This window comes from Bombus affinis, chromosome 4, assembly GCF_024516045.1.
Source record: "Bombus affinis isolate iyBomAffi1 chromosome 4, iyBomAffi1.2, whole genome shotgun sequence".
NCBI lineage: Eukaryota > Metazoa > Arthropoda > Insecta > Hymenoptera > Apidae > Bombus > Bombus affinis.
In genome coordinates this window covers 4917723-4939819 of record NC_066347.1, presented here as the reverse complement: position 1 = coordinate 4939819, position 22097 = coordinate 4917723, and the positions used below count along the sequence as shown (strand labels likewise).

Sequence of the window (22097 nt, the reverse complement as noted above, 5' to 3'; positions counted from 1 at the left end):
AATTCATACGCATAATTAAACAACAATTTCATTACGTATTATTTCATACACACTCGTATATTTTCGTTCCATTTTTAAAATTACACCGTGCATAATGAATATTTACATGCAGATGATTATCGGATCGTTAAACTTCTCAATGATGCTGGGATTGGGGTGTCTGTAAGTCAATTTGCATCGACAATCGATATATCCCGATTTTTGCACAGCATTTATTGGAATTTAGGTATATTCTTGGACCTACAGTGCTCAATCTCGGACAAAGATGTAATGGAACTTTTCTACGAGGTATTATATTGCTTAAATCATGTTACACTTCCTACATTTGGAGATTGATACACAAAAATTACTATTTAGACCTCGACCCATTACATGTTTGATCATTTGCATCAATGGTTGATCCTGGGAGAAAACATGAGCCATACCGTCAACTTATTAAACGAAAGTACATTTAGTATCATCACGGATATCGCAATTGCTATACCAAGGGATGATGAGTACATTTTATATGACGTATACAATCATTGCGAATCTTGCGGTGGTTTATTAAATGTTACGGAACTTGGTACCTGGTCTAAGAACGATGGATTACGGATTACTCTGCGGTCAAATAAATTTTCCAGAAGATGGAATTATCATAGGATGAAGATCAAGATTGCTGGTGTTGTAAGTTGAAATAAATATATCTAAAAATATTACATTGCTTGGATAGTAAGATATTAATTTTGTAAAATTAATATAAATTAAACCCTTAAAGGATTAAACTGATGCAATATAACATTTACATTTAGAAATTCATTGTTTAAAAAATTTATTTAGATTCATTTACCTTCGTGATACTTTTATACATAGGTAACAGCTAAACCTAAGAATCAAGATTTGGTGGAATATCTACGAGAAAAAAATACTATACGCACGGACAATTGGTCTAAGTTTGGATTTGCTATCATGGAACACGTTAGAGATCAATTCAATTTCACGTAATTTTTCAACATCTTCAGATTATATAATGTTATGATTTTATACAATATTATGGTCTTCTTCGTCTATTACATAACTTATTTTTAGCTTTGAGGTGATAAAACTGGATCATTGGAACAAAAATGATAGCAGTTTTGGACCATTGATAGCTGGCCTTCGCGATGACATCTATCACATGGGATATTTTCCATCGATTTTGACTGTCGAAAGACTCAATTATGTAAATGTAATTACGCAAGTTTGGCCCGCAAGGTACTATAGCAATACTTATACTATACTTTGTATACATACATATATTTTTCAAGTCAAGTTATGAAAAAATACATTGAGCATTACAAATATTTTTAATCAATAATATGCAGTATATGAAAGTATAAAATAATTCTTTAAATATGTTTTACAGAACCTGCTTTATGTTTCTTACTGTACCTTCGTCAAAAGTGGACATGAACCTAATATTTAGACCATTCTCACGAAATGTTTGGTACATGATCCTTTTATTAATAATCGTCATAATTTTCGCTATGTGGACAATTTTTAAACTCGAAAAAGATGCTGTTTACTCTGATCATGGGTCCACAATTCTCATTATTGCCGCTGCATTAAGTCAACAGGGTCTGTTAATAAAAAATTTGTTATAAATCTTATAACATTGTTCGTATAATAATGTTCATTTACTAAAATGGAATAAAAAAATGGAACTTATATTTTAATTACAGGATTACCATTTATTAGCAATCAATCTTCTAGTCGTGTTGCTTTTTTTCACATAATGATCTTTGGTCTACTTGTATATAATTATTACTCAGCAGCAATAGTATCCAGCCGATTGAATGCACCATTAGATAAAATGAACGATTCATTGTACTCATTAGTAAAAAGTAAAATGAGTCTTGCAGCGTTTAAGGATATATATTTCAGTGTTTTATTGCAAGTGAGTTTTAATTTTGTATGCTACTGAAAACAAACTTTTGTTTGTAATTTCGTTTCTATCATATGGATAGTTAAATATTAATTATTCATAACCGGAAAAATGTTTCTAGTCTCCTGCGGAAGATGTTCAATATTTTAAGAAACACTGGGAAACTATACCGCAAAAGAAAAGATTTCTTTCGATAGAGGATGGTATGAAAAAAATGAAGAACTTAAGATTTGCTTATCACGCGGAGCCCGATAACGTTTATCCATTCATAGATCGTAATTTTGATAAAGAAATGATTTGTCAGCTTACCGAGGTACATTTACTTCATCCTTGTTCGCTAGGTTTATGGTCAACACAACATAGTCCGTTTCAAGAAATAACAAAAATAGGGTAAGAAAACTTCATAAGTATAAGTCCACAAAAGTTACATGTAGTATATATTTTTCTAAACGGTTTAGTAATTACATAATTGTTGTTGTAGTATTCTTAAAATATCCACTTCAGGGATTCGGAAGCGAGAAGTATCACGTTGGAGTTACAGAAAACCTTATTGCAACAAAGATAAATATCATGTATCTAGTGTAACTATTCATGAAGCGATACCAGTTATACTTGTTTTATGTTTTGGCATCATTTTATCAGCTGTTATTTGTTTCATAGAAAATGTAGTTTTCTGCAAATTAAGCACAAAACAGGAACAAATAAAAAAATCTGGAAGTCGATTAAAAAAACGTAATCAGAAAAATATTGCACCAGGGATTAAAACTATGGTAAAGACAAAAGTAGCTATTCGTGTAACTAACAAAAAAAAAATTCTTTCTAATAAATAAAAATTTTCATTAGAAAATAAATGAATTATGTTACTCCTTTACCTTTGGTCGAAGAAGTTATGTAAGTTACAATTTTATAACTTTTTCCCCGATGTACAAATTAATTTTATTAAATAAACTATATGAATTACATTACTTAAATGTGAAAATACTATGTGGTATTATTCCGAAGTGCGTACGTTGCAATAAAAAATGTATAATGACTTTTTATTATATGAAACCTCCATAGATTTTAATGATGTGAAATGTATACATATTGATTAGCAATTAGTTTATTTCTTTTTCTTCGACTTTTTGTCAGTCGGAGCTGCAGCCGTTCCAGTGAGATCTCCTAATTGTTTTTTGAGTTTCAATAATTTTTCTACTTCTGGTTGCCATACAGATCTTTCTTCTTTAGCTTTCAATTGACGTACAAGATCGCCCTAAAAATAGAAACATCAATTGCACAAAAAAAAAAGAATAATTGAAAAATTAAACATTTAATAAGATCATAAATATAATATTTTATTGTACCTGTTTAGCGATGGCCGCTTCCAAACTTGCTACATCCATTGCAACATCTCCATTTTGTTCAGGTACCAAAACCGTTTCAGGTTTTTTGCTTTGCGATTCAGGGGATTTATTTTTTTCATTTATGAGATCAGGAAGCTTTTTTTTTAAAGCTGAGAAAATTTGAATTTGACTGGATGGCCATCCACTTTTATCGAACTTGGCCTTTAGTTTTTTAACTTTGTTGTCCTAAAAATAAAGAAATGTATAACATATGTGACTGCATTAAATTTAGCAAAATTGCTTAAAAAATTCACCAACCAATTCTGCAATTGCACCATCCAATGATTTTACATCTCCGTGTCCACTGCTACTTGTAGTTTCTTGCTTACCAGCATACTTTTTTCTTAATATTTCTACATCTTTATCCTCTATTTTTTTAAATAGCGGAGATGGTTTACCAATTTTGTGTCCCACGGGAAGTATGCTTGTGATAACATCAGGTATATAGCCATAGTTACTAGTTTGCAATCCTAATTGGGATCTTAATTCGCGGGCGGTGCATGGCATGAACGGAGCCAAAAGGGCTGATAAAAGACATGCCAAGTTACAGCAAATACCGATGATCGTTCCAGCTCTTTTTCTACAAACAACAGAAAAATGCACAAAATTACGCTATGTTTAAACTAAAAACAATGACGCCACTTAGTTCTATTAAGCGAGTGTTATTCATAAGTACTGTAACAGACCTGTACAACACAATTTAATATATGAAAGTTGATTAACAGTCACAGTCAATTAACAGGACTTACTTTACAGCATAAAATTAAGTCATGTAACAGCAACATAAATCATGTAATCCTCACTGAACAAGGGTACCTAGGAAATAAAGATATTCTAATCTCTAATATAATAAATTATTTTACATGATATAAATTCCCACTAATTGAAACGAAAGTAACAGAATAAAATGGGGACAGCATGCAACAAAAATTGAAGATTTAATGGCTTAAATATACAAAATATTTGTATGAAGACATGTAAAGGCCTATAGTACACTTACGCATAATCTCATTATGTAATTAAAACGGACATAGCACTTACTTATCGTTATCTGTTCCTTTAATTTTCACCCATGGCTCTTGGAATTGCATGTATTGATTTCCATGTTTTGAAATTGCTAAAACGTTTTTCAAACCATCACGTAATTTAGCTTGTTCCAAAGCATGTATATAAGATGATAATTCTCGCTGAGCTAATACCAGTAATATTAAGTCATCTTCCTGAAGTTCTATTGGTGGTATCTTAGAATCAAAGTATTTTTCCGCAAATACTAGAGCCCTATTTATTAAAAGCAGTCTTTGAAAACACTACTAAAAATAGAAATCAGAATTCATACCGTTTAGCATAAAAAAATAAATACCTATTAACAAAATTTCCAAAATTGTTTAATAATTCACTATTATTTTTAGTCGCTAAATCCACCCAATTAAAATTCGAATCTTGCGTTTCGGGTCTAACATATGCAAGATAAAATCGCCAAACATCAGCCGGTATACCTGTATCCCTAGCATCAGTTCCAAATACTCCGATACCTCTCGATTTAGAAAATTTTGTATCTTCATAATTGAGGTATTCTAAAATCAGGTTAAATCATTAATAATTAATTGTTTATATAGAAAAGTACTTAACAATACATTGTTCTTTTGTCTTTAATATATTAAATGCATACCTGTTGCCATTAAATGTTTCATCAATGTATAACCTTCATTAGCTGCTAATAAATAAGCAGGGAACATAATTGCGTGAAATGGAACATTGTCCTTTGCCATAAATTGATATAGATCAACTTGTACATCCGTGGGCTTCCACCATTGTCGGTATTCCTTCGTATATCTTTTTGTAATACTGATATAACCAAAAGGAGCGTCGAACCAAACATAAAATACTTTATTTTCAAAACCTTTTACTGGAACAGGTATTCCCCATTTTAAATCTCTTGTTATACATCGTGGTTTAAGTCCATCACGTAGCCACGGTTTTGCAACCACTTTTGCAACGCTTGACCATCCCTTTTCTACTGTTGAGGACCACTCTTTTAACTTGTTTTCTAGCTGCAAAGTGATATTTTCTTCATTGAAATATGATACACTTATAATAAATAATGTCATAGGTATCATAAAGAAATTCTTACCTTCGGTAAATCTAAGAAGAATTGTTGCGACTTTTTAACAATAGGTCTATTACTACATACTTTACATCGCGGAGATACAAGATCCGTTGCATTCACCAAATGACCGCATCCATCACACTGATCGCCACGTGCATCTTCATATTTACACCTTGGACAAGTTCCTTCTACAAATCTATCGGCCAAGAACCTATCACAGGACTCGCACAGAAGCTGGTCTACAGTTTCACTTAATACATATCCTTCTGATTTAATTTTTAAGAAAAATGATTGTACAATTCTGGAATATAAAATATTATATTACTTAATAGCTAAATAAATTGTATTTTAAATCAATTAAGCAGCTAATACGAGTTTCATCTTACTCTGTTTGTTCTGGTGTAGTAGTACGACCAAAATAGTCAAACCCAATATTAAACCATCGATAAACATCATTATGTATGTCAAAAAATTTATCACAAATATTTTGGGGTGTCGTTTTTTCTTCCAAAGCTTTAGCTTCTGTAGCAGTACCATATTCGTCAGTACCACTAAAAATTTATGTCATTTTTATTATAAATGATTATTTAATTTTTATATTATATCATGTAGAAAAAAGAGGTATGTACCTAATAAAAAGGGTATTATAGTTTCTTTGTCTGCAATATCTGTAAAGAAGAAAGTTATTTAAAAATATGTATATTTGTGTGATACTATTATAAGACCTACTTATTATGAAACACACCGGGCAAAAATATCAGCAGAAAGAACACAACCAATAATATTTCCTAAATGAGGAACATTGTTGACATAAGGTAATGCTGATGTTATTAAAATATTCTTTTCTCCTTTTTTTGGCAACCTAAAAATTATAGATAAATTTATATTAATTGCGCATTTATTATTTTTTTTAAGATAAAATCATTTATATGTACATTCAAACTTACACAGGATAAGGAAAGTTCTTTACATCAGGATATGATTTAGAAGACCAATTGCTTGAAATATTTTGTATTTCTTCCTGACTAACTGCTTCCATTTCTTTTTCTTTAGTTGGACTAAGCTGCAACTAATAGTTGACATCAGATGTAAAAAAATATGAAGTATATACATATTAATAGCAAACTTACATCAGCTGGTTTAGAAGGTTTAGGATTTGAATTAGCATTAACAGGAAACCAAGATACAGCTTGAATACTGAAAATTGCTTTTGAGCCTCTTTCAAATTTATATTCTTCAATGGAATCCTAGAACAATCAAATATACAAATATTACTAACTTTGACACTAATATCAATATAAACTTTGAAATTAATGATAAAAGACCTGTATAACTGGTAGCAATTCAATACTGGATATCCAATTTTTAATTGATAAATATTCTTTATTTAATTCATTTCCAATTTCTGTGGCCATTACTGTAGACCATAGAGTTACCCAAATGCATATATCTGCCAATGATAAGTCATTATTATCCTAAAATAATTTCAATAAAATTTTAATTTTGTGACAATAATTTGATTAACATCACACTAAAGCTATTTTATTATGAATTACCTTAATTAAGTACTGTTTGTCTTCTAACGCATTATTAAGTTCTCTTAATAAGGACCATAAACATGACTTTTGTGTGGTTTTGTAAATCCCTGTATTACCATAAAATGCTATAGCTGGCTGTAAAGTATATGATGTTTATAGTATTTCATTAATTTATATTATTATATACATAAACACTCATAATTAATTTATTATTCTTTACCTGTAACTGAGATATTTCCCATTCCAACCATTTATTATTAAGAATTTTTGACTCTTGAGATGAAGAAGGTACTATGAGCTGCATTGCTGCATTAGTACTAAATAGTACTAACCCAGATGAAAGTTCAATAGAAGGTAAACGGCTCAAAAAGCCAACTATACATAAAATAAGAAAACTCACTTTATATTAACTGATATACTGAAATGATTTAAAAATCACAATAAACCTCTGGTTTAAGTGGTCAATTTAAATTATATTTTTTCATTGAATATATGATTTATAATACCAAAAACCATTTTCTGGTGTCATGTAACGATTATTGAATGAACAATCATCGAACAACAAAATATACCTACTTTAATAGTAAGATGTTATTCCAAATCGAAATCAAAATATTTTATCAGTCTAATTTCAAGGATAGCAAGATAATGATATTGAAACATATGATAAATACATATATATTAAACTCTGCTAATTAAAAATTCTAGATTGTTTAAAGAATTTATAAAAGGTCAATGGATTTTAAAATGATGAAAGCAACCTACAAGTGAAACAAACATATGGTATTTCATCATATGATCAGAAATCGGATTACTTGGGGCGGAAACATTAAATTTCTTACCTTTTGGCTGTACCGTTTTTACGGTAACCGCATGTTGTGCTACTTTAGCTGCAATTACTAGCTTTAAAGTATTCGGATTGCCCTCGTTCGTTGAAATATTCATTTTTATTAATAAGTTAATAAATATTCACAATAAATAGATGAAAATATTTTCAGCACACAACCGACACATGTGAGCGACAAGTAAATGCAGTCTGTAAGCAGATACCATGAACAATTTCACAGCACATTGCCAATCTATTCGAAACTAACCTCATTCTACTAACCTCAAAAGTTTAAATACACTTTGTCATTTATATCACTTGTTTAACAAACCATTAGAATGTTTTTGGTTACGTAGAACGAAATCACACAACGAATAATTGTTCATTCGTTTAATATAATGTAATATAAAATTGAAGATACACTAAATGACAGTTGGTAATACCGAAAGTTGTTATTGCATCTACGAGCATTTTAATTCTAATATTTAACATTCATTGTAAGAACTTTTTGCTAATAAAATCTATAAATTTAAGCACAGTGACAGTTTTATCTTTAAATATTTTTCTTTCATACAGTACTTAATAAATATTTTCATACATAGCTACATGTAGGAACAAATTTAGTGAATAGTGGTGTCCTCTGGCGTGATTTGTATATATTATTAAGGAGAATTTGATTCTGTAGTGAAGTTTGATCAAATTTAACATTTGAATTCTACAGCAATTTTAATTTATTATTAATATTACTCAATGTCAAATGATATATAACATAGAATATAAATTTAATTTACATAATATTTCTTATAACAGTTTTTCTTATAAAATTTTATTTTTTCTTGTAAATCGTGTGAAATAAGTTTAGGGGAATACCCTTATTTCTATTTATATCTTGCATTTTTATGTATTTTCAATTATTTAGAATTTAAAAGGAAATGACTATTTTATTAACTTGTATCTTTGTAAGTTGTATATTCTTATCATACTGTGCAGAAAACATTGTACTAATCATTGCTGATGATTTGGATATATTTCTTGATGGCATGGTAAATATGAAAAAAAAAAAAAAAATAGAAATACAAAATGAATAAACATACGAACTAATTAATTGTTATTTTTAGACACCAATGCAAAGTACACTGGAATTGATTGGGAGTAAAGGTGCAACATTTTCAAATTGTGTAAGATGGAAATTTAATTTCTTAATAAATAATTATTAATTAGGACCGTGTTTAACATTAAAGTATATTAATAAAATATTTCTTTTAATAATTAGTTCGTCGCTTCACCTATTTGTTGCCCAAATAGAGCATCAATTTTAACTGGAACATATCAACATAATCATTTAGTAGTAAATAATTCAATTAGTGGAGGATGTAACAGTATCGAATGGCAAAAACTACAAGAACCAAATACATTTGCAGCACACTTGAAAAAAGAAATGCTTTATAGAACTTTTTATGGTGGAAAATATTTAAATCAGGTACATATCTACAAAATATTATAAATTGTAATTAGTTGAACATGAAGTGTTTCTAATTTAATTAAAAAAATTTTATTGAGTATGGAGAAAAAATAGTAGGTGGATCCTCTCATGTACCAGAAGGATGGGATTGGTGGGTTGGACTTATTGGAAATTCAAAATATTATAATTATTCCTTATCTATTAATGGAACTGAAAAAAAATTTGGTAGTGAACCAAATGATTATCTTACTGATGTAATTGTAAGTATGGAAAAATCATGTGTACTTTTATAGTATATTTAAAATTATCTTCTTTCAGAGTGATCTGGCAATAGATTTCATTAAGGCACATAATCCAAATAGTGAACCATTTCTTATGGTTTTAGCACCGCCTGCACCTCATGCACCTTTTATACCAGCAATGAGGCATATTGATAAATATAAATATGTGATAGCTAAAAGAACGCCTAATTTCAATACACAGACTCAAATGGTATAAAATATTTTTCATACAAATTTTGATGTCACTATGTTAAACTATATTATTTAATAGGACAAGCATTGGCTAGTACAAAGGGGGCCATCTCCACTTCCTGATAATTTATTGCCTAAGTTAGATGAAATCTATAGAAGGAGATGGGAAACATTGCTAGCTGTTGATGAACTTGTAGAAAATGTATATGAAGCTTTAAAAATGGGAAATCTTTTAAATAATACTTATATTATATTTACATCAGATAATGGATATCATATTGGTAGTATATTTTGCGTTTAAATAAATTTTAACATAAATCAGATATGAATTAACATGTATTGTACATACTATTTTAGGCCAGTTCAGTATGCCAATAGATAAACGCCAACCATATGAAACAGATATTAAAGTTCCATTATTAATACGAGGTCCTGGAATTACACCATCAAAAATTGTTGCACCTGTCAGCAGTGTTGATTTATTTGCAACAATTTTAGGAATAGCTGGTATACAACGTCCATCTGATGGGATGTCATTTTTAAAAAAGATATTGCCAAAAGATAGAACTCTCTTAATAGAGTATAGAGGAGAAAAATCTAAAGGTATTCCATCCTCAGGTTGTCCAAGTGATTATGATCCAAACCTTACAGTATGTATTAGATATATAAGAACAGTTGTATGCAAAATGTATATGATATAAATTTTATTTTTGCGGAATTTATCAATTTCACAGTTATGTTCCAAAGATATGGCATGCAAATGTCAAGATGCTGCAAATAATACCTTTAGTTGCATACGACGTGTATCTCCAAAATTCAACAATATTTTCTGTATCTTTGAAGACGATAAGGTACTGTTAATAATAAAAATAATAAAGTAACATAAAGTAAAGTAATTATTAATGACATTTGTTATTTTTTATAGCATTATATTGAAGCATACAATATAACTACAGATAAGTATCAACTAGAAAATATTGGATATACTATGAAGCGTCATCATAGATACAGATTGAGGAAAAGTCTGAAAAGAATGAGTATTTGTAAAAACGAAGATTGTATTGTTACAAATATGGAAAACATATATGTTTAAGTCTCAATGTATTATAGATTTCATTAGCATATCTTATTTGACTATATACATTTTAAATTTATAATATGAGTGTCCGTATAAAGATCTTTTATTATGTAATTAGTGAAATATTTATTAAATCCAATATTCATTTTCTTACGAATTTATTTTATGTTTACTATATCTATAAACGTATGAACCATTAAATATGAACCATTAAAAGTTAGAAAGGCCGACGGCCGTCTTACTTCGAATTACTGCATTTATGGAAATCATGAGCGAAGAATACGCTGCGAATCTGGATATAAGAATAACTCGTCTTGCTTCCCGGGAACCTCGGGCAAACTGTTTTCTTAGCAAATATTTTTATTAAAGCCCCGCGGTTCGAATATCTGAATAGCAATCGCGCTATTCGGGGGTGGAGAAAAAGAAAACTAAATGAAGACAGAACGTAGAAATATGCTTTTGCCATATCCATAAATTTAATCTATTAAAACGTTTTGAATCGTTTAAGGATTTATGAAATATCATGATAGTAAAATTATCCTGTAAATTATTAAGATCGATGTCAAAAAATATTCTGTCATTTTTTATATTTTATGCTTTAAAGAATAAAATTTTATAATTTTGTTTTCAACAAATCACACAAATATTGGTTAATAAATTTTTAAACTTATACAGACTCTATTCTTCTGACCCTAAACGACGGGGATAACTATAGGGCAAAGTGGCACGATTTGATGCTTTTCAGTGCCAAGCACCGTAAGAGACATCCTTTCATGTTGCATAAAAGAACGTCGGAATGTTTGTACACACGTTAACCGCTCTATAGGCTGTTTAATCGTTTGCACAGATGGTAATTTAAGATAATATGATGTTCATACAATTACACAAAAAATCAATATAAATTGAAAGTACCATTACAATCAATAACCATTTGTATTTCAGTTTTCGTAATTGATAATATGGACCAACTGTTATGGATAACACGATAACTCTGAAAAATTTTTACGAAATGAAATGAATTTCGAAGTACATACAACACAATTCCAAGAATAAATTTTGTTTCAAAATTAATATTAAAAGCATAAAACTTCTGACCAGAGGAATTCATGAGTCGAATTATATCATAGTGTGTTTCACTCGAAAAGAGGCACAGCTGAAAATGCAGCATTGAAAAAGAGAGTTTGCGGGTGTTTCGGCAAACAGCATGAATCCCTGCTCGATCGATCGGGTGGAGGATTAACAGGCCTCGGCACGAATTGTGAAGTCGTTACATCGTCACTGAGACGTGTAAGTCGGCTTGCGAAAAGTCCTTTTTTTCTTCTCTCTTCATTGATCACCAGAGCGAGTGATCGCTTCCTTGTGCATTAGGATCAATGGCTTTCGTTGGCTTCCGAGTTTTGGATTTTAGCTTTCCTGCCCCCCGGAGATTTTGGTCCTGTTCAATTTTCAACTCACACTGCGAAATGAATCGGAACGTATGATCGGTTAGTAAAATATTGATAAACTCTATTTTATTTATATATATGTATATATCCCGTTGGAACGTTGATTGATAATCGAGAAAGCGTTAAATAAATGTTATTCGAATCAAAAATCGTTGTATGTGTGCGTGCTATTTGTAGTAGATAGGATTATTAGAAATATAAAAATTTGAATCTAAATCGAACTCGATAGAATCCATTATGGAATTTTCCATTAGATTTCAATTTGTCTTTATAACTGGTAGAGAAACAACATTGTTTATTTCGTCCACATTAATTTCCCCTTTTCTCAAGGTGAACGCTGATTTGAGAAACATAAATTTGCATCAAATACTTTGGCGAATCGGGAAACAATGAGTTACAAATTTCCTTTGCTAAACTTCGCTTAACTTGCGATTCCGTAGAATCCTCATTAACATTCCTGAATTAAATTCTGCACGCTAGGAAGAATATTATATTACTTCTCTATAAGTCTGATTCTGTGTTAAATTAACTTAATACTTTAAAACATAGCTTTATCAATTATAACTGTAAATAACTACAAATTTTCTATATAATACAAATTAATGAAAGTAGCATACCTAGTGATATTTACATTAATTTACAGAACATTATTAAGGCATATATTTAAATAACGCAATTAGAAATTGTCCTATTATTTAGAAAAAGAGGAATAAGAAGCAAAATCAAGTTGCTACGTTTCTACAATATGTATCAATAATCTATATACTAAAAGAAATATGGAAAATGCAGAAAGAGGAGTGTGTCAGTATCCCTAATTGAAGATAATTTCAATAGTATTGAATTTCATGGCCGATAATAATAAAAGCGCAGGGCTCGCATTACGGAACCGCTTATCCGGACAACAGTAGTCAAATCAAACACGAAGCTATTAACTAGGTCAACATTTCGGGTTTGGGGTACTTAGTCCCGACTACTTGGTAACCTTCGTCAGTGAGCTGCACGTCGTGTATATGTATTTGCACATATATGAAGCAGGAATTCTACGGTGAACAAGAGTAAAGCAGCCGTGTCGGACGGTCTTAAATAAATATCTGATGTGTAGGGGTCGTGCTGGCTCTAGATGCCCCCACCAATATTGTTTTAGGCACGGCCCTTGGCTAGCGAAGTTTTGTAACTCGAGAAACGAGCGCCACTCGTGCCTGCAACGGACAAGATACCAATAGGTGTTGGAAGATCTAGTCGAGTACTTAAGTTCTCGAGATATCCTGTCTACACTTTTGTTCTTGTATCCTACAAGTCCTAAAACGCAACATCCAGTTCTGTGTGAACTGTGACAGCTGTCAGTTTTACTATTCCAATGAAAGTATTGTATCTATGCTTCCTTATGATCTATGATTTAGACTCTACCTTAAACGTTTTTCACTCTATGTCATTTTTATTCAGAGACTTAGTACTTATTTAAAATGACGAAAGAGTGTAAAGAATGAATATTTAAACATTTTAAAAAGTTAGAAAGTACCGAGTTAGAGTTTGCTGCAAGTAGACAAAGAAATTTAAGTCTGTTTGAGTCAGTTTGAGTAAGTTTAAGAATAACTTGTCAGGTTGAAAAATTATTACTGACATAAATTAATAATATAGTAAAAGATAAACAAAGTGTCAAGTGAATAATGTGATTACATACGTAATATACATTTCCTAATATACTTATAGTATACGATACGTATATATTGTGTATTATTTATTTAACAAGTTCGAATTTGTCATTTGCTTGACTTTAGACTGTGTAATGGTTACGAATTGGTATTGCCTTGCTAGAAAATTATTATTGGTTCTACCGATAAATATTTTTGTAGCGAAATTCAGCTAGAAAAATCTGATTGTGAATATTGTTTTAGGTTCTCTTCGTGGAAACCAGACGCTTCTTAATAAATATAGAACGTAGGTATACCAATTCTGTCTTCTTCTTTCATTTTGATGTAAGGTTTGCTCTTACCGGTATTTGTCACGGAAATAATTAATTAGTAGCAGAAAGTTCTCCCACTTTGTCGCTCTTTCCCTCGCTTTTTCTAACCGTGTGGCCTTCTCCTCTTCACTGTACCGACTCATAGCTGCGCTCAGTCGGCTGCTGAACCCCTTTTGCTCATGCAACCCTTATTACCGTGTCGCAGCTCGGTTAACACGAGCGGGTTAATGAAAAGCTCGAGCAAATATAGAATTTCTCGTAAAAACTACAAATTACTGCTGTGTCGGGTGCATAGCCGCGTGCAACGTACTTCGTCCTCCTACTCTTTTCCTTCTTTCACCCCTCTCGCTATCCCGTTTCTCTCTCTTCTTCTTTTCCTTTTTTTCTGTTTTTCGTAATTGTGAAATTATACAACGGTATAATACGCGAGAATAGGAAATAATAAAATGTTTCTGGACGTACTTCGAAGATCGCGTCGGGATTTTATGACGGAGAATTCGCGGGATCGTGCACGAGATGAAAACGCTATTCGAATATGTCCGCGTTTTACGAGTTTTTTCTCGTGCCGCTTAAAAGGCCGAAATGAACGAGCCCGTAAAGTTTTTAATTTCGCAAGAACCGCGCTACCTCTACCATAAATGTACCGTGAAAAAATGCAGCATTCGTCTCGTCAAAAGAATAGAGTAAAACAGTTACGATCAAAATACTAAAGATGCATATTATACGCGTATACCTTTCCTATGTATTAATTAATAAAGGGATAACTGTTGGAAAATTTCGTTCATCCTCGATACTTATATTAAACGATTAAATTTCACCATTACAGAGTAGCTTTTTTGAAAGATATAATCAGGCTTCCGGATATAAATCATATACCTTTTGGAAGTAATATTTTAATGTTTCACGAGCATAGTAAACTAGGTGTACATATAGCTTCAGTTTACACCCGGTAGCTTCTTCATTTTTGATAATTTTGTTCTTGAATCTGTTCAATTTTTATCTTCAATGTAACACTACTTTTATTATTTGTTTACGCGATACCTGGAAAATCGTTGGAAAAATTTACAAAAATAAATCGACACATACAAATGTAAAAAACGCCAAAAGTATTGAGGTAGATGCCTTAATCAGCAGTTAAACAAATTTCATCGCCTGTTTCTATCATATTAGAAGATACAGTACTGAATTAAATATTTCTATTATACACGAAGATATAATATATACTAAGTAAACTATTTCTATCGTATTAGAAGAAATAATCTTAGACGCCACTATTCGATATCTACATCATTAACACAAGAACGATCCAGAAGACATTAAGATGACTCGTTTCCAATGAACCGTTCCAATTGATCGAAACGAATTACGAGCGTCAAAGCAACGCCTCGTTTCTACGATTGCAACCCCTCTTCGATCTCACTTCGCACGGCACTCGAGGTTCAAAGAGCGCATATAGTACCGTGTGATTCAAGACGCAAACGCGATGAATTTACGGCTAGGCGTACGAGCAACGGGAGTAAAGGCAGCACGCGAGCAACTATACCATTGCCGGGTTATCTCGCATTATATTATTACACTCGTGGCCAATGTTTGTCAGTTTAAAACCAGGAGCCATTAGCAGGTATTATTTTAGCAGTGATCCACCGTTAGCGAGAACAATGGCGTCACTACGGGTTACGTCCCACGATATTAAATGAGGCGAAGTGATACATTTCGAGGGGATAGTCGAGCAAATAGGGATGATGCGGTGATGGCACGAGGGACAGAAAAGGGAGAGGAAGAGAGAGAGAGAGAAGGAAATCAGGATAGAAAGGGAGTACAAGGGAGAACGAAAACACGTACAAAGGAAGATAGAGAGGGAACCTGGTCAGAAGCACAAGGGTTGAGAAGAGGAAAGAGACCCAGCACGTATTACGTTACGCCCCTGGGCTGTGTAAATACCACAGCGCTGTAATCTAGAGTTAATGGTGCTCTCATGATACGAATGTCTATTAAAGCCCTTGAAACTTATCTACAAGAACTACCAAGGATGCTCTTTATGAAATGAACTCAATAACACTTACGTGGCTTGCGCCCACTGCACATTTAATCCCGGTATAAACGAATGCACTACAACGACCTTTCAATGCTTCGTTGCTGTGAATATTCAACTAGAGTGAATTTAACTTGCTTGTTTTTTGTACGATCTGTGGTTTATTTACCGACGACGAGGTAGAATTTATCGATTCTAACATAGTTCTAGTATAGAGCTATGCATTCTAAAATTGAATTCTGTTAGATTTATTTTATCATCCATGAAATATTTATGAAGTTAATTCACTACGATGGATAAGTGATTCAGATTAAGTAGCGTTGAAAATGAAACGAAGTCTGGCGCGAGCGCGTTTTCAATCGAACAGAGAGAGACGCGAACAATGAAAATTGAATGTGATTTATCGGGAACTGTGACGTGCGATGTCGCATAATATATCAGCCGAGGCAACAGGCGAAAATAATAGTTTGGAGAATTGTAGTCGATATCAATGCGCAACCAGCTAGCTGTGTCTCTGACAGCGCAATTATCTGGTCTCGCTTGCGGTCGTACACCAACCCCTTTTATTATCGCCATCCCTAGAATCAACGCTTCTATCATACACGTTCTACCCTAATGCTCGCGTATTGCCGGGGATTGTCAGATGATATCTATCGAGTCTCGTTATAAATCGCTCCGACATTTTTGCATATATATTAGATTTCTCAATTTTTTTCCTTTTTTCTCGATAATACCACGACGATGTTTCGTCTCTTCAGAAATCTCTAATTTGAAGTAAAAGAATGTAATATAAGTAAGTCATTGTGCAACGATTAAGAAACATAAAATTTATATCGATTCATCCTCTAAAATATTTCAATTAAGAAGAAAGAAATGTAATTTGCGTTGTGTAATGTGTGTAATTGCGTAATGAGTGATCGTTATTAACAAATTTCTGTCTCAAAGAACAGAGAACTCTTGATTTATGCGGTCATAGTGATCAAAATATGCGCACTTGCTAATAGCGATGATTTAGAGTATTCCGATATCTAGTTTCATTGCACGCTATTGATTAAAAGACAATTTGTCTGTCCGTTTATGGTTCTACGTACGTGTGGTTCTGCGGTTTCGAGGTCTCTCTATTATTTCCGGCCGCGGTTACAATACCGATATTGAATAGTAATCAAAATTCGTAGTAATCAAAATTCGCGTACGCACATTCAACTGAAATAGGCAAATGTATTAGATTATACCGCGAAGTGGCTGTGCCGTTTATTTTTGTATCGCTGGTATAAAATTTGAAATACGATAAAAGTTATAGTAGGGGATGAACATCGGTGTAAATTGAAATTGTAAACTGAATTTCTCCTTTTTAGATGAGCACCTAAGTTCAAAAATTGATAAAAAGCTTAAGATAATTGAATATATTCACGCATGTCAATCCTATCAAATCTGATTCTATTACAAACAGAATGATTTTTTTTAACACTGAAAAACAATATTTTAAAAGAGCATATAAATATAAATGCAACGATGCAAAGCACAGTATAAAAAACAAAAAGAGAAGAAATAGAAAAATAGATACGAAGAACGTTATGCAAAAGTGCAAAGAGGCGAAATACAAAAACGGAAGTCATATGTTAGATTAATATTATAATCTATTAATCGTATTACAGAAGAAGTTCGATATCTCTATTCATCGATAACAATCATCCAAGAGAGGAAGTGTCGACCCCTAATCAACTATTCGCTGATACAACGTATCTTCTTATGTAATTTAAACGAATACCTTGGTCTCCTCTTATTTCATCGATTATCATCGGACAAAGTAAAAAGCTCTTTTTCCGGACGACACGCGGACGAATCGATACTTGGAACGGAGAGCCCGAAGGCGCGAATGTATAATAAAATAGAGCCGGTCGTGACAGATGAAATGTTGGAACGGTGGACAGATTCATGCGTACGTGCACACGTGTCGACACGGAACGTCCCCGGCCACGTTAGTACGCACCTGTCAACTCAGAATGTAATCGCGGAAATCAAAGAGACCGTGTTCGACGACGCGAGAGATTCTGCATTGATAGAGCCGCATTTGCCGAGGTGACATCGAAAAGAGACTATCCGAGGGTGTTACTAGGCAGGAAGCCATTTTGAGCTACTGACTTGATTAACGAACAGATTCAGATCCGAAGAGAGAGAGAGAGAGAGAGAGAGACACCGCATGCATCTGTGCCTTTGGCGCGAGCAGCAACATTGGGAATCCTTGTTTTAACTAGCGAATGGGAATCCTTATGTACATGATAATCGAATAACAATGGTTTCGTTGGTCGGTGTCGTCATGATTATGCGACTGATTATCTTCTATTGCAACGGATACATTTGTCCGCTCATTCTTCAATTATTCCCCTTTGTTTCTTTAACATAAAGTTTATCCCTTTCCTAAACGTTATACAGTATCGAAAGGAAGATTTAAAAACGTCTCAATATAATACTTATTTTTGAAGATCAGAAATTGTGGATACTTGCGCAGACTCATATCTCTGTGAATGCAACTAAAGAAATGGAACCTAATCAGAGATTTCTTTCACCTATTAAATATTATAACGAGTACTGTATTTTCGATATTTTATATATTCCAGCATATCGCGCGCATTCCGCGTATTTTCAATTTTTCATGAACGCAGAAAAATTCTCAGTCTACTATGCAACAGGATAATAAAACGTTTATGGGTGATACTTACATATTAGAAAATTGTTGTTAAATATTTCGAAAGTATATCCAGTATCATGCTCTTCTGGAAGAAACCACTGGATTTCCAAAAGAATCCCCGAAAACGATACTTCGGTTAACAGCTATGTGTGAGAGAGAGTGAGAGAGAGTGAGAGAGAGAGAGAGAGAGAGAGAGAAAGAGAAAGAAGTCCTCCAGATGCGGATTCTTTTTGTTGAATCTTTTTCGCGGAATGTTCGCAGTGAAACCGGGAGGGCCGTTTGAGCGTCGAAAAGGAGGAGCAGCGTTGGAGGGAATAGCGACGTTTTAAGACCTTAAATTCTAGATTTATATCGTGAAACGCCAGGCAAAGCCAGGTCTGGCACGATGACAGCTTTCGAATCGCTGGTAACCCTTCGGCCCATGGATGTGATTGGCTGTCTCTAGGGGTGGTGGGTGTGGCCCCCGCGGAAACCATCATCCCCGTCGGACGTCGAGACTTCACGGGATCCCCTCTACTTTTCCATCCCTCTGGAATGTGCAGCTTACCTAAACGAGTCCTCTCGACTCCCCAGGCGTTTTGGAGGGGATCGCTGGAACTTCCTCAAGGGGAAATACTGGAAGGAAGAGGGGTGACAAAAGAAGAGGGAGGTATCTGTGTCTAGGGACGGATAATCGGTCCGCATTACTGCCTCTTTCTCTCTTTTACTTCTTCTCTATCCCTCTTCTTTTCTGTCTCCGTCAAACGCATTGTAAAAGTCCGCAATAACGCTTTGAATGATGTCCGCCTCTTTTGGTAGAGGGGAAAAATATGATGGAAATTCGCGTGGCGTTCGAACGATAATTCCTTTCTGTTCCTATTCAAGTCATCGTACGGTGATACACGGATCTTTCCTCCGTTTAAGGTCAATGATATATTTTCCTCGTTATCTCGAACGACACACGTACCATGCGTTTTATAGGACTGTGATAAGGGGCGGCAGATTATATGGAAAGATTGTTAAATTATTTTGTTCCCTCGTCGGAACCTTTCCTTTTTAAGGCGAAGGCTCGTTCGCAAGGTGCCGGCTTGTTTTCGATAAGAATGGTTCTTGGTTTGCTCTCTTCATAAGGTTTTACAATGGACTTAATTGTCGATGTGTACGTTTTAAGCGATTGAGTTGTTAAATGACTTTTATTAGTTTGAAATTCCTAGATTATACGATATTTGACAGAGAGAGATAACTATTTTTATGTTGTACCAATGCAGATACAAAGAATTGGAAATGAAATTATAAAATCGAACATATATAGAGAAATGTACGAGTATAACTAATATTATTAATTGGTAACCTGGTTAGAGGTCCAAGAAATAGCACTCGAATTCGCATGAACAGAATGTTAAATTAACATTGACTGTGAAATAGGTTGAAGAATGACAGTTGAGTTAAATTTACAAAGATATTTAGGTGTTTCCAAAGGACGAATGGAACTATGCAGATTTTCCGACCTTCACAGCACTTTGACCGTATTCAGACTATCGTTGCATACCTACGAGGGTTCCCAGGCTGAATTCTCATCACGAGAAAACCCGTCGGGATTTCACGCGTCGGCTCGCATTACTGAATCCTACATCGAGTTACAGGGATTATAACGAATCGTCAGCCGAGTACTTAGGTTCCAAGTTCTTTTCACAATAAAGTTTTATAAGGTCCTCATAACTCTGTTTACTTTTTATCTTCTTTTTTTTCACGGTACACGTTATAACACAGCAATCTTCCTATTTTTCTACCACTGCTAAAGCATGGAAATTTGCTTTCGCTATTTTCGAAATAACAATAACATTAGTTATAATATAATTACACCGATTTACTATTTCAATGATGAGACCGATTTAAATAATTCCTAGAAGAGAATATCAGTGTCGCGTTAGTTCTACATGGCTAGTCACAAGTTGTGTTAAATGAACGCTAACTTTACTGTTAATTATATTAATATAACATGCGCGTTGCATCTTTCGTACGCGATTATATCGTTGCATTATATATCTTAGGTTATATATCTTACATACTATACAATTTTATATTATCTAAAATTTTTAAGCGTGCAAAATCGTTCGTTTATTCATTTTCTCGATTTCATGCATAATTAACAATTAATCTTTTCATACAAATCATAAAGCATTACAATAACATTAAATAAGCTAATCTTATGGGACTAATGGTACAATACCCTCCAACTCTTAGGAAAACAATCGAATTGTTGTTACTTTTCTGACGTCATTGAAACGGATCTTATCAAAAATGAAATTGTATATCAAATTTTAAAAATTATGCTCAACTTGTATCATTTAAATTTGTTTAAAGTTTACAGTCTGTGCTATTATGTAGCGGGCAGAAAATCGAAAAGATTTAAGTCAAAATTTTGAAGATCTTATTATACCTACGTATTTCAACTTCTAAGAGTAACATCCTTTTAGTTTCTTAATTAATTAAGTTATAACTTTATTCTCCACCACGGTACTTTATGATTTGAAAAGATATAATGAATTTTTATAAAAATGTATGCAGGCCATTATTATGAGAGTACTATATCATCAAACACGTTATTGCATTCATTATTAAAAAAAGAAGTCCATTTCGAAAGAGTTAAATCATCCTCTGTTTAAGCATTATTGATAAATTCTTCTCGCAAATATAATTGACATCATTTTTCAAATATGACGTAATTTTTCAAATATCGTTCATCCATAAATCGAATAAAATTTCGACGAGTTCTTACACCGATGGAGAGATCGGACGATGACATTATCATAACGATTGGAGCAAAGAGCGAAGGGATGGTTTTGGGGTAATTCGAACCGGGACTCTCGTCGCGTGCACTAAGTGTTCCTCTGGCGCTTCGAGCAGAAAATATATCGGCGAGGGTGGTGGTGCTGGCGCTATCATGGCGCTCGGGGCTCATGCAGCTGACGGCTCAATTATCTCAGCGAGGGTCTCACACAGTCACGCCTGCGACCAAACCTACCCCCCGGTACTTACTCTCAGCATCCTTGAAACAGCCAACCCCAACTCCATTGTCCTCCAGCTATTAACTGCCTCTTCTCGTCCCGAATGAAGGACTCGTTGCTTTCGAATGCTTTGACTCCTGTCACGCAATCGGGTGCCATTGACTGCTCCGATAACGCGTTCTCTCATTGGCGAGCTAATCCTTTTCGAGGAT

At 33.2% G+C, this 22097-nt stretch overlaps 3 protein-coding genes across 5 annotated transcripts; 2 read left to right on the top strand and 1 right to left on the bottom strand.

The window, feature by feature from the left end:
* The first annotated feature begins 140 nt into the window (after nucleotides 1-140).
* On the top strand, nucleotides 141-2784 carry LOC126915889 (ionotropic receptor 75a-like). Of its 2 annotated transcripts, XM_050721025.1 has the most exons (9): nucleotides 141-288; nucleotides 358-666; nucleotides 853-980; nucleotides 1069-1233; nucleotides 1385-1596; nucleotides 1701-1915; nucleotides 2025-2106; nucleotides 2245-2293; nucleotides 2385-2784. In XM_050721025.1, the coding sequence occupies exons 1-9, from the start codon at nucleotides 271-273 to the stop codon at nucleotides 2731-2733; spliced, it is 1527 nt and encodes a 508-aa protein (XP_050576982.1). In that variant the 5' UTR covers nucleotides 141-270; the 3' UTR covers nucleotides 2734-2784. The 2 variants fall into 2 exon arrangements, with proteins under 2 accessions (XP_050576982.1, XP_050576981.1); XM_050721024.1 differs by having other exon boundaries at nucleotides 2025-2293.
* Nucleotides 2785-2919: 135 nt separating this feature from the next.
* On the bottom strand, nucleotides 2920-8168 carry LOC126915885 (methionine--tRNA ligase, cytoplasmic). Of its 2 annotated transcripts, XM_050721014.1 has the most exons (17): nucleotides 7773-7907; nucleotides 7507-7691; nucleotides 7151-7305; nucleotides 6949-7065; nucleotides 6718-6867; nucleotides 6523-6639; nucleotides 6340-6461; nucleotides 6138-6254; nucleotides 6022-6060; nucleotides 5779-5943; nucleotides 5417-5693; nucleotides 4955-5336; nucleotides 4646-4859; nucleotides 4327-4563; nucleotides 3544-3865; nucleotides 3247-3471; nucleotides 2920-3155 (listed from the first exon to the last, which is right to left on the bottom strand). In XM_050721014.1, exons 3-17 carry the CDS (start codon nucleotides 7232-7234, stop codon nucleotides 3006-3008), a joined length of 2718 nt encoding a protein of 905 aa, XP_050576971.1. In that variant the 5' UTR covers nucleotides 7235-7305; nucleotides 7507-7691; nucleotides 7773-7907; the 3' UTR covers nucleotides 2920-3005. The 2 variants fall into 2 exon arrangements, with proteins under 2 accessions (XP_050576971.1, XP_050576970.1); XM_050721013.1 differs by lacking the exon at nucleotides 7507-7691 and having other exon boundaries at nucleotides 7773-8168.
* Nucleotides 8169-8382: 214 nt separating this feature from the next.
* On the top strand, nucleotides 8383-10926 carry LOC126915890 (N-acetylglucosamine-6-sulfatase-like). The gene is made up of 9 exons (XM_050721026.1): nucleotides 8383-8799; nucleotides 8875-8934; nucleotides 9030-9236; nucleotides 9317-9478; nucleotides 9537-9710; nucleotides 9771-9972; nucleotides 10049-10341; nucleotides 10426-10542; nucleotides 10617-10926. The coding sequence occupies exons 1-9, from the start codon at nucleotides 8689-8691 to the stop codon at nucleotides 10782-10784; spliced, it is 1494 nt and encodes a 497-aa protein (XP_050576983.1). The 5' UTR covers nucleotides 8383-8688; the 3' UTR covers nucleotides 10785-10926.
* The last annotated feature ends 11171 nt before the right edge of the window (nucleotides 10927-22097 follow it).